Below are 12,387 nucleotides of genomic sequence, written 5' to 3' on the forward strand. Positions count from 1 at the left end.
ACAATCATAGTTGTGAAGCATAACTTGGGGGTTTTATGCATCTCTCTCTCCCTCTATATACAAATGGAAATTTTTTTGCAACTTTTGCTGAAAAGAATGGTGAACTTATCGTTTGAGTCAATTTGTATTTGACATCTAGGGGGAAAATAGCAATGCAATACTTGCTGCACTTGCTCCTCCTCTTTTTATAGCTGCTGCTGCCTATTAGAAGGTGGATCTAATTAGCGATCCACTTAGTGTGAGTTCCTACTGGCACTCACCTAGTCTTCTGTGAGGTGGAAGAATATTTTCTCCTTCAACTTTGGTAGAATAAGAAACCTCAAATTACAAAACATCTGTCTTTAGAACTACTTTGTATATGTGAATAAAGGAACATGGCACAACATAACAAGAATATTAACCAAAATGAAGAGTTGCTTGCAGCCTTCTCATGGCAAGGTGAGTAAGCAGAAATTGCACATGTGTGTTCACAGTAGAGAGTTATAACAACTATGTATAAATTTTTTCTGTAGTGTAAGAAAGTAACAAAAGTTGTATGGAGCTAAGTTTCAAAGCTGTTAGTTCTGAGATTTCATTTACCAGAGCACATATACTTGTTTGTGTTTTTAGGAACCTACCTATCAGAGTAACCATGTATGTAACTAACATAGATCTTTATTAAACTGATTTAGCACTGGATAGAAACTTCTACTTGAAATCATCTGGTGGGAATACTTACCACAGGAGAGCTGGCTATAATATTCTGCCTGCTAAGGGCTGGAGGTTATTGGGCAGTGAATTTTCAAAATATTAGTAAGATGAGTGCCCTCTCAGCAAACAAGGTCAAAGTGGCACAGTATAACTGACCTCCAAAATGCAAAGACAAGTACTTTAAATTTTGTAAGGATGGTTTTCTATTTTTGCACCACTTGGAAACAGAGTTAGCAAATGGCAGTGCTTTAAGTTCAACACTCCTTAATAGCATGTGTTTGATTTTTATGCCTACTAATCTACTTGGTAAAAAGTGTTTGATTTGTTAGTTTCATTTTTCTTCCCTGTTAAATTGTTAGAGAAACAGTTCAGTAAACCTCATTCTTCTGTATTGTTCTTTCTTTTCTCCTGTCTTTCAAGACTGTATAAGTTTTCTTCTATACTAAAATGCAACTTATTTTTGTTCCTAACATATAGCTTTAGTGTTATGTTATGCAAGGTTATCTGTGGGCATTACCTACATAAAGGATATACATAGCTTACATAACATGCATATATAGTTAGTGTGCACTTCAGCTTAGCACTTCTCTATCTCATAACCACATCAGCAGCCCTCAATAAGAACGAAGACAAAAAAACAACAACAAACAGAACCAATACTACTATGTACTCAGAGCATGAATCAGGTTTCAACAAGGCAGAAAAATCTCAGAAATAGATTTAGACCAAATCCCATAATAATCTCATAATAATTTTACAATGCAGAGATGATAGAATTAGTTTCAAAACAGGTTAACTTATGTCTCCAGTTGAAGTAGATACTTTCATATTTATTCAACTTATCTTGCTGCCTTCTTTGCTTTCATGGTCCTGAGTCCCTAAAGCAAAAATAGCAAATTTAAGGCCACACAGAAATAAAGGGAGAAAACAATTATTTTCTACTTGCTGTCAGCAAGCAATGTTTTGCCATGTCTTGGGAAGCAAGGCCTCAGGGGTGTGTGTTAAGACAGTCTTGCTGTCAATGCTGTTCTAGCTACAAGTGCAGAGCACCACACTGTATGGGCTGCTGTGGGGAAAGTTAACTCCATCCCAGCCAGACCCAGTAGACTATTTCCTTGAATTTTAATTTTTTCTCCTTTTTATTCTTTCTTCCCCGTCTTTCCTTTTCTGTTACTGTAGCTCTTATTGAACTTCCTCCCTCGTCCTTTGCTGGATCTCACAAATTTGCACAAGGTAATTCAGATTTCTTCTTTACTAGCATATTCTGTTTCTCAGGACAGTGTTTTATATTTTAGCTCCAAGTTTTGTTCAGGGTTGTCACAAATTCTTTTTGTTCTTCATTTCTTCTTGACTTAGTCCTGTTTTTGAAATACTACTTGTTCTCAATAAAGTCTGCAGGTGTTTTCAGCTATATATGGATATACATTACTTCTCTCTCTCCCCAGCAGGCTGGATGATTTAATAGCTTATCTGTATTCAAAAAGTTGATCTAAAGAGATTCTTCTCCTTTTTCTAAATTTGAAGGATATGCAAGCACCTCAACTTCTAGCTAATATTGCTGAAAGCTGTAAATACTCAATACTTGGGATCAATCTCTTAAATGAGCATCGTTTCATACTTCTGAAATTAAGATGTATTTTGATAACCTCTGCTAGTTTCCACAACTAGTTGCTGTATTTGAGCATATATAAACAATGTCCTCTGTGTTTCAGTTCTCTCCCTTCCAAGCAGTCTTCTTGTACTTAAGCAACTTCAGTAAGTATGCTTTTTTCTTCTCAGTTTTAGGCACAGATAATGTGGAGCAGAAAACCTACAGTGACACTGACGTGGTCAAACATCTGCTAGCTGAGGTATGCTCATCTCTGTAATATAATTGTGTTAATACATTTGAGGACATGTATTTGAGGAAATTATTCAGCTCCTGGAATTTTTGCTTCAGTTATTTTCAGGAGCTGCTTATCAAACATATGGGTCACGAGAAGCTGTCCAGTCATTTGCACCACCTCAGAAACAAAATTTAGCAATACTATGGATACCTCATAGGAGCTAGCATGTAATGAGAAAGAAAGAGATTTCTTCTGCTTTCCCAGTGCCACTTGGCTTTTACCTTCTCATCACTATTCCAGTTAAGCAGTCTGTTTCTGGAGAATCTGTCACTTGAAAGACAACAGGCCTAAGTGTACACGACTTCTTGGAATGACACAATAGAGCCCATATAACTTCACCAGTACTGTACCCAGGTTAGGTACCCTCCCCCTGTTACCGACAATGACTGTGGAAGAGCAGCATAGTTATGGATGTGTTTTGGATCCAAAGGATGAAACATTATTGTTTTATCAGTGTTGCAGAAGCAATCCATTTGAGAGTGAGTAGGGATCTCAGAGTGCTGCGTTAAACAGTAGCTATGAAAATGTAAAATTACACTGTATTAAAACTTTATCTGATTAAAAGTAGACACTTGTACACTTTTTATGAGCAGAAGGACCGGGACCTGGAACTGGCAGCTCGAATTGGACAAGCCCTGCTTAAGCGAAACCAGCTGTTGACAGAACAGAATGAAGCACTAGAAGAACAGTTAGGACAAACTCTAGATCAAGTGAGTGAATATTTTTTTCATTTTTTTCCATCTCTTTATGATGATGAGAAGAGGATTAATAAAAACATATTATTTCATTGTGAAAACAGTTGATTGCTGCTTTCAAACTACGTAAGTATACTTAGAAAACATTCTCCTAATTACCATAGTTGAGTCAGCTTTCATGGTCCAAGAACTGACAAGCTGGTGATCTTCTTTTGTGCTAGGTTAACCAGCTGCAGCATGAACTATCGAAGAAGGATGACCTACTTCGTATTGTTTCAATTGCTTCTGAGGAAAGTGAAACAGATTCCAGCTGTTCTACACCACTTCGTTTCAATGAGTCTTTCAGTGTATCACAAGGTCTTTTGCAGCTGGATATCTTGCAAGATAAACTCAGGGAGCTGGAAGAGGAGAACCTTGCTCTCCGATCGAAGGTATAGCTGACTTACAGTGTGTACCTTATATGCTGGATATGAGATAAATTGGGATTGTTAAAAAAAAAAAAAATGCAGCATCTAGGCTTCTCTCAGAATATATAACTATTTTGTTTCACTGTATGCAAATCATATCCAAACACTTTTCCTCCACATCCTTCTGTTTCCTTTACTACTATTCATTATTTTCTGAGTCCTCTGGTACTCCTTTCTCAATACCTTTGTGGTATATGATGAAATAGGGGAACCTATGTGAGCACCCAGCAAAAGTAGTTGGACCCATCAGGTCCTCAAGTTTGTGCGACCAGTTCTGGTGTTAACCTGACTGCAATTAGTAGCAGTCTTTTGTGAATTCAAACTTTGAGTTGACAGTACATCTTTGTCAACGTATATTCAGTCTTAAGGATTAATAAGCTTCCATTCAAATCCTCTTAGAGACTCAGTAAGTTCTGACTATGTTATTAGTTTCCATATTTTAATCGGTCTCTTTCATGTATAAAACATTAATATAAGTAAGTGTTCCTTTACAAGCATAGGGACTAAATGGCTAGACAAAACAAATGGCTATAGAACTCATGAAACTAATGGTTACAAGATTTGAAATCTGCAGATGCACAATGTCTCTTGTTTGGAGGTGGAAAGTGGAATTTGTAAAACAGGAAATCAGTTAAGTGTGTGTTTGTTTGTTTTTTCCTTTTAAGAAAGTTTGGGTGTCCTTTGTAAGAAAGCTGGGTGATTTGTTTGAAGTTTTTTGAGCTTGTTACAACAATACAGTGAGAACTAGAATTCTTTAATGTGAAAAGATACACTCTTTTCTCCTTGATTTGTCTCCAAAATATTCAGAATGAGATGCACATACTCCCTAAAACTCTTAGGAGCAAATGGATAGTTCAGTAGTGCTGAATAGAAAAGAAAGAGGGAAAGGTCAGATTTATTTTATTATGCTCCTAACCCCATATATGATTACAGAACTTTATGGACCAGGGGTGAATTCAATCTATCTTAGTGGGGGAAAGAATAGAATTAAAAAGAGACTGCTATCATTCTGTGATATAACATAACCTTCACTGACTTGAAGTAGCCTCAATCATATTGAGCCTGTATTTGCACATTTTTATTTTTGTGTAACAGCTTTATATAAAGAAGTGTGTTTATCTACACTTGTGTAGCTGCACTTCTGCTTGTTTGGACAATCTTTAAACACCATTACTAAGTACTAGGGTGAGTCAAATGCAGTCCTGTGAACTTGCACACTTATGTGTGCAAAGTTTAATATCAGGAATCATCCTGACAGTCCAAATGGAGATGGGAATTTACTATGATCGATGTTGTTTAGACCTATTGTGGTACAGTCTCTGGCCCAGAAAATTTCCAGTCTAAGTAAAACAGTTGAGGAGTAAGGGGAAAAGCTGTTCTATTGAGAGCTTTTCAGTACTGTCATGGAGTTGGCTAAAAATTCAGTTTTCAAAGTTTCTTTGCCTTAAGAAGCTCAAAAGCAAATTCAGTTGCTTACTTCTGATTACTGTGTTGGTTTACATTTCCATACCAAATTACATATTTCTGCAAAATTTTTTATTTTAGTAGAGGCATGAGAGAGATCAGGTTTTGCTCATGTGTCTGTGGGTGGATGTCTGTTATTCAAAAGTCTTATACAATTCAGGGAAACAAACTATGGTGGAAAAAAATGGTTAGTAAGGACAGAGAGATGCATAGAAATTAGAGAGAGAGGGGAAATTCTTCCATTGTAACAATATCCAAAATAAAAACATGTAACATTAATATATGTATGGATAAACTGAAATTGGAAAACCAATAATTTTTTTTGAAGGCTTGCCATCTGAAGACAGAAACCATTACGTATGAAGAGAAGGAACAGCAGCTAGTCAGTGACTGTGTCAAAGAGCTCCGTGAGTATCCAACTTGTTTCTCACAAAAGCAAAACAGTATTTGAACATCTAGTGCCTAAACCTTCTCTTAGTTATCCCTGAAAAATGAGCTTCAGTAATTTCAGTCCTATAGTAAATCTGAGGTACAATAACCGCTATCAATGAAAGGGTATATTTAGCTAATTTACAGTATCTTAAAAAATAAATATTTAGCACTGTTAGAGAATCATTTTTCTAACTCGGTTAGCACTGATGGAAGATTTTCTGTTGTTTAGAAATAAATAAGATAGATACTTTGTTGCTTAAAGGTTATGCTTCTAAATATGTAGTCCCATCTTTATGCAAGATCGATCAGACTTTACTATGACTTTGCTATCCTTTCAAGTCAAGTGCACAAGAAACTACAACTGTAGTTCAAAAATATTTCAGCTTTCTGAGGTGCTTTGTCACCTTAGTTCATGAGATGTTCAAAGGGGAAAAAAAAAAAAAAACACTGAAAACTGTATGCAGTGGTACTTTGGGGAATAGATAGTCACCAAAATCAAAAGCTAAGTAGGTGTATGTTATGTTGAGAAGGTGTGACAAAATCTCTTTGGTTACAGAGAATGGTAGTTAATAACAAGATCAAATCAGAACCTGACTTCATCATATTCCAATAAGTCTGGCCCTGCTCATGAGGCTCTATGTCATTTAAAATAATTTATAGCAGCTTGCTCTGGATTATGTTATGGTCATTACACGTATCTGTGCTATGTATGTCAGGTTCTGCATACTCAACTCTTAATATATTACACCTGCATTTGAAGTTAACTCTCTCTCTCTTCCTACCTATCCCTTCTCTTTTTGATTTCCTTGTGCATATTCTAAGGCTCATATGTATTCTGAATTAACTTCCTAAGAATATCAGCTATTTTGCAGATTGTTGTTGACTATCTGGTTGATCTTTTCTGGTGTGTGTGTTTTTTTTTTTGTTTGTTTTTTTTTTTGGGGGGGTTGAGCCTTTGTTTGTTTTGGGGAGGATAATTTTTTGTTTCAGTTAGTTGGGGGGAGCGAGTTGTTTCCCTTTCTGTTTCCTTTTCCTTTCCTCTAAGTTGCTTTTACATCTTGTAGGGCAAACAAATGCTCAAATTTCCAGAATAACAGAGGAGTTGTCAGAGAAGAGTGAGGAGCTGGTTCGCTACCAGGAAGAGATCTCATCCCTTCTGTCTCAGATTGTTGATCTTCAGCATAAACTCAAAGAAGTAAGGGAGTGCTGATGGAGGGTGTGTGTGTGTGTATGTGTGTACCGTTCACATACATATGTGCATGTTTATAGTGGGTAAAAATTTACTTGCAGACCAGGGGTTATATCACAAGAAAGTGGCTGTTTCAGGAAAGTATGGCAGAGGATCAACTTCCTTAGGGGAATTGGCTAAGAAAATAATTAGCGCTTTTTTGTGCTTTCAGCATGTGATTGAAAAGGAAGAGCTGAAACTTCACTTACAAGCTTCCAAAGATGCTCAGAGACAACTGACAGCAGAGGTACTTAAGGCTTTTGTGGGTGGATGGGTAAATGGATGGATGGATGGTTGGGCGGGTAAAGAGAATACAAGAGGAAAAAAAACTAAATGACTATTGTGGTTTAACCTGTCAGGCAGCTAAGCACTGCATTTTGTTCAATCACTCCCATCACCACACTCCCCCAGTGGGATAGGGAAGAGAATTGGGAAAAAAAAAAGAAGGGTTAAAAAAACCTTGTAGATTGAAATAAAACTTGAGTAAGATAGAAAAGGAAGGAAAAATAATAATAATGATAAAAGAACATACAAAGCAAGTGATGGACAGTGCAATTGCTCACCACCAGTTGACCAATGTCTAGCCAGACCCCGAGCAGCAGCACACCCCTCCGCCAGCCAACACCCCCCCATATTTATTGTTCAGCACGATGCCATATGTTACGGAATACCCCATTGACTAGTCTGGGTCAACTGTCTTTGTTCTGTCCCCTCCCAGCTCCTCATGCACAGCCAGCCTCCTTGCTGGCTGGGCAGCACAAGAAGCTGAAAAGTCTTTGACTTAGTGTAAGCACTGCTCTGCAACAACTGTAACATCAGGGTGTTATCAGCGTTATTCTCATCCTAAATAGAAAACACAGCACCATGCGAGCTACTAGGAAGAAAATTAACTTTATTCCAGCTGAAACCAGCATAAAAGCAGCAAGAACTTCTAATTATTTAAAACTTCTAATTTTTCATTGTGGTTGGAGTCAAATGATAGGGGGAAAAGAATAACTATGTTTAGTTAAGTCTACACAAATATTTTTGTAGTTCACAGGAGTCTGAAAGGCATACAAGGTGTTCAGACTAGGTAAATCTTGTTGTTATTAGTAGTTATGAGAAACGGAGTGCTTTCATGTGAATATTGCTGCTTATATCAATACTGTAGCTCACTAGATCTTAAGGAAATTCTCTTCTGCTTCTTTTGCATCAATATTTACAGAGTTTTTCAAGGTATTTTACTTTGAATTTTATACTCTTGAGTATATATGTGTCACAACTAAAACTGGTATGGGTGATATGCTGAGCATTGTCTATTACTGCTTCCAATTCCAGATGGTGTGTGCTGTGCAATGGGAGAAATATTATAGCCCCATCTATATTGGTTTCTGTAGGAGTTACTCAGCTTCACTGTGTATTTTATTTGCTTCTGTTGAAGTTTAATGGTATCACATATACTTTTTTTTCTTTCAGCTACATGAGCTGCAAGATCGGAATGCAGAGTGTCTAGGGATATTGCATGAATCACAAGAAGAAGTGAAGTTGCTGCGCAGCAGAGCCCGCTCTGTTGCTTGTCTCTGCCATCCCCAGTCATGTGGAGCATTTCCTGTGGTAATAAATACTGCTAGCATGGTGTATACCTACTGGCACATATAGGGCCTGTAATAGCGTAGAACTGTAAGAGTAAAATAGCTGTTACAGGAGCTGCAGTGGAAATGATTTTGTAATAGGCAAAGGAGCTGAGCTAACAGTTTTTCATTTCTTTAATGTGTACACTTCTGAGAATTTAATGTTTAGTAGATTAATCATTCATTTACCATTTTGTGATATTAAAATGTTTTTTCCTTTTTATATGACTTTTCTGTTAAGTACAGGAATTGGTATGTTCAATAGCTAGTGCTCCATTAAGCCAGTATATGTGTATTAAATTTTATAACTTGACAGCATTTTTTTAAGAAACAAACCTTTTTTGAGAGAGAGTTCAAACTGTATTTTTCTTTCTTTATGTAGTTTATGATGTAATTTTATCTCCTCATCTCCTTATCTTGTGAGATTAAATTTTAAGCATAATCAGAAATATATAACCTTAGGCTAATTGCTGAAGATAACTAAACCAATGGAAAAAAAAGCATTTATTTTCCTCTTCTTCTAAGTGTCAGGTATATTCTGAGTAGTGTACTCACAAATTTCTGGGCTGTGCTGGGACTTTGTCAGGCTTTGGTTGATCATTCTGCATATGCAGAATCCTTCATGTATGTTTTTGACCTTGTAAGAAGTGCTCTTACAGTTGTAGCTTAACTTAAGAAATTAACTTTAAAAGTACCAAAAAAAAAACAGATTTTTAAAATGAAAACTGAACCCAAACCAGTTATATTTAGGTGTAATTATGGTGTAAAAATTCTCCTGCTTGCCACCCCCTTCAAAGACTTACAGGTTTGTGTATTACACACAGTGTGAAACATAATAATGAGGGGAAAAAAAAGACATTTTAGAGTATTTTAAAAAGATATTTTCTGCTAAAATTGTTGGGAAGAAGATTTCTATTAACATGTCAACTCTTCTGGTTCCCATTTTTCTCTAGGATTCCCTTGCAGCAGAAATTGAAGGGACAATGCGGAAGGAATTGAGTCAGGGTGATGAATCTCTTCTATCCAAGCAGAAGTATGTTTTTAGATCTCTGTATGTCATTTCAGTACTTTTTCATGTGCTTGTATTAAGTAAGGTGAAACTGATTTCTGGAAATCTATAAATGTGAATGTTCACTCTATGATAAATTTTCTACATTTTTGTTGTAGTATTTGTAACTTCTTTGCAGTATTTGTAACTTTTCAACTTCAAAACCTGCTATTATTTGATTCTATGAGGAAGTTGGGAATTTGCTAAAATGTTATTTCATTCTTCAGTTTCTGAGATTTTTGATGCAGATGCTCTGATACACAGCACTAGTTTTATCGCTTTTACTGCTTATATAAAAATCTCTGGCAAATGAAATTATAGCTGAAAGACTGCTAACAGTTTATAAAGCTGAAGACGTATTCCTGAAGACTTTACTTTTGAGCAGGAGTTAAATATAAGCTCCTGAAATTTATCAGGTGGTTATCAATAGACTGTTTTGTTCTTTCAGGTCAAAGTGAGTAGTAATTCAGACACTTATTAGAGCAGTACTCCCTAAAACATGGGTGTGTTAGGCAATCCTGTTCTTCTGGGCTTAAATCTTTTTAGTCCGGTCTCTGCCATCTTTTGCAAATCTGTTACTCAAAACTTTGTTATCCTTTAAAAAATGTTTCTGAAACTCACGTTTGTTTCCTTGATTTTTCCTGCAGGGGTCAACATAAACGAGTATTCGACACTGTCAAGGTTGCTAATGTCACTCGTGGACACTCGTCTTCCTTTTCTGTCCCATTACCAATTCCTGGTTCTAATAGGTCAAGTGTTGTTATGACAGCAAAGCCTTTTCAGTCTGGCTTACATTCGGAGTGCCACACACAGATGACCCAGAGGAGCAGCTCTGAGAAGAATTTGAAGTAGGAAACACAGTCTGTTGTCTTTCTAAACTAAGTGACTTAAAACTAAATCCACACTGGACCTCTGCCATGCAAAAGAGAGAAATATTTAATTTGGTAGTCTTAATATCTATTATTATTTCATGTTTCTCACAGGGGCACGCATAAGTGTGGCCAGCCAGGAACCCCTGGAGACAATGACTTGGTCACAGCTCTGCACAGGCTCTCCCTCCGTCATCAGAACTACCTGAGTGAGAAGCAGTTCTTTGAGGAGGAATGGGAGCGAAAAATGCATTTGCTGGCTGAGCAGAAAGAAGGGGCAAGTGGTAGTAATACACCAACAGAAAGCTGTTTTTCCTTGGGTACAAACTCAGAATTCACTGATTTCTCTGCCAGCTCTAGTAACCTCCGTGTCCTCCTACCAGAAAAATTGCAAATTGTCAAGCCCATTGAAGGTAAGAGGATGATCTTCCTTCTCCTATCAGCAGAAAAAGATTTCACATTAATTTGCCAACTAAATTATTGTTGGTGTGTGTACAGGTAGATGTGATAATAAGAGGAAGAAGTAGCATTTGCTGGCTATGTACCAGCTAGCTCACCAGAGTGTTGCTTTGTACTTGGCTTTCTTATAAAGGTGCTAAGTGTTAGGCTTTTTCTTGTGCTTGGCATTGCCATCCAAGCACACTATGTGTATCAATGTTGGCTCCAGTTGGCTGAAATTTTTATAACAAGCATTCTTGTAACTCAATGTAATTGTAAGTAATGGCTCTCAGGAACTCTTCTTTTGACACACCAGGATCTCAGACCCTGTTTCACTGGCAGCAGCTTGCTCGACCCAACCTAGGCACCATTCTGGACCCAAGACCAGGTGTTGTTACAAAAGGTTTTACCCCTCTGACTGATGATAGTGTGCACCACATCTCTGACTTGGAGGAGGATGATGAGGAAGAAGGTGAAGGAGGTATAACATTTCAAGTGCAACCATCCTTTCCGGAGAAAAAGAAGTGTGCAGCGTCAAAGCAAGAGTCAGGGATTTTCCTGTCACCTATTACTTCAGCAGCAGTACCACTCACTGGTAAGAAGCATAGTTAGTGGTTTTTCCTCCTTTTGCATGCCAATTTCTGCTTGTTTTTTTTGCAAGGACTTCATCACTGTTTATGTGCTGAGTTGTCTGATTACAGTGTGGGATTTCAGACTGAAATTTCTTTTCAGGACTTTTTTTTTTTCAGGACTTTGTTAACATTTATTTTGGTTTAGGAATTTGCCTCCAAGAACTTAGTTTTATGCAGTTCCATACTACAGTAATTCAAAGTGCTAGCTCAAATACAATTTCATACAGGTGGTACAGTTTCTTCCAGTTCTCTTCATCTTCAGAGCATTTTGCAAGGTTAGAAGCCTGTGTCTGTGCAGAATGATCCTTGCTTTTAGGTTCAGGTTGGATGTTAGTGTTTCTTGTAGTGCTAGTTGGCGTCTGTTGTTATTAATGTTACTAACGTTTGAAGAGTGTAGTTTCAGCTCATCTTAAATTGGGAAAAAAAGCATAAAGCAAGTAACTAAATGGATTTTAAAATAAACTGATTGTAGTATCTTTTTCTCAATGGAAAATATTTGGCCTTGGGGCAATGATGTCTTTGTTGTTGTGTTTGTTCTTTACTTCAAAACAAAACAACAACAACAACAAAAAGATTAGCAATGCTAATAGCATCATCTTAAACTTTGCTTTCATTAGTACTAATCAGTCTCACAGGATGTAAATTCTCTACATTGCAGCCTCAAATCCTGGAAAATGTCTATCTTCAACAAATTCCACATTTACCTTTACTACATGTAGAATCCTTCACCCATCTGATATCACCCAAGTTACTCCCAGGTATGATAACATCCTAAGAATTGCTGCGTGGGATTGAACAATTGTGTTCTGTCTTCTGATATATGAACAAGTTTTAAAAAATACCAAGACAGTTAGGCAGCACATAAAAAGTTACACATAAAAATGGTTGTATTTACAAAGGGGAAACTAGAAATTCTCCACAGCGAGAG

The 12,387-nt window shown here is 37.0% G+C and overlaps 1 protein-coding gene across 16 annotated transcripts in view; it reads left to right on the forward strand.

Moving 5' to 3' along the window:
* TRAK2 (trafficking kinesin protein 2) overlaps positions 1 to 12,387 on the forward strand; it is a 41,736-nt gene that overhangs the window by 23,795 nt on the left and 5,554 nt on the right. For 9 of the 16 annotated variants that reach the window (XM_050711396.1, XM_035537063.2, XM_035537060.2 and 6 more), the window contains 12 exons: positions 2,470 to 2,540; positions 3,170 to 3,286; positions 3,493 to 3,702; positions 5,531 to 5,609; positions 6,699 to 6,829; positions 7,035 to 7,109; positions 8,318 to 8,455; positions 9,426 to 9,505; positions 10,168 to 10,368; positions 10,504 to 10,802; positions 11,144 to 11,422; positions 12,118 to 12,217. In XM_050711396.1, coding sequence (XP_050567353.1) covers positions 2,470 to 2,540; positions 3,170 to 3,286; positions 3,493 to 3,702; positions 5,531 to 5,609; positions 6,699 to 6,829; positions 7,035 to 7,109; positions 8,318 to 8,455; positions 9,426 to 9,505; positions 10,168 to 10,368; positions 10,504 to 10,802; positions 11,144 to 11,422; positions 12,118 to 12,217 — 1,780 coding nt within the window. Of the gene's footprint in view, positions 1 to 1,869; positions 1,924 to 2,469; positions 2,541 to 3,169; positions 3,287 to 3,492; positions 3,703 to 5,530; positions 5,610 to 6,698; positions 6,830 to 7,034; positions 7,110 to 8,317; positions 8,456 to 9,425; positions 9,506 to 10,167; positions 10,369 to 10,503; positions 10,803 to 11,143; positions 11,423 to 12,117; positions 12,218 to 12,387 lie in introns of all 16 variants that reach the window. The other 7 variants (XM_050711390.1, XM_035537055.2, XM_035537057.2 and 4 more) reach the window with 1 other exon arrangement.

Source organism: Cygnus atratus, chromosome 6 (assembly GCF_013377495.2).
Source record: "Cygnus atratus isolate AKBS03 ecotype Queensland, Australia chromosome 6, CAtr_DNAZoo_HiC_assembly, whole genome shotgun sequence".
NCBI classification, from domain to species: Eukaryota; Metazoa; Chordata; class Aves; order Anseriformes; family Anatidae; genus Cygnus; species Cygnus atratus.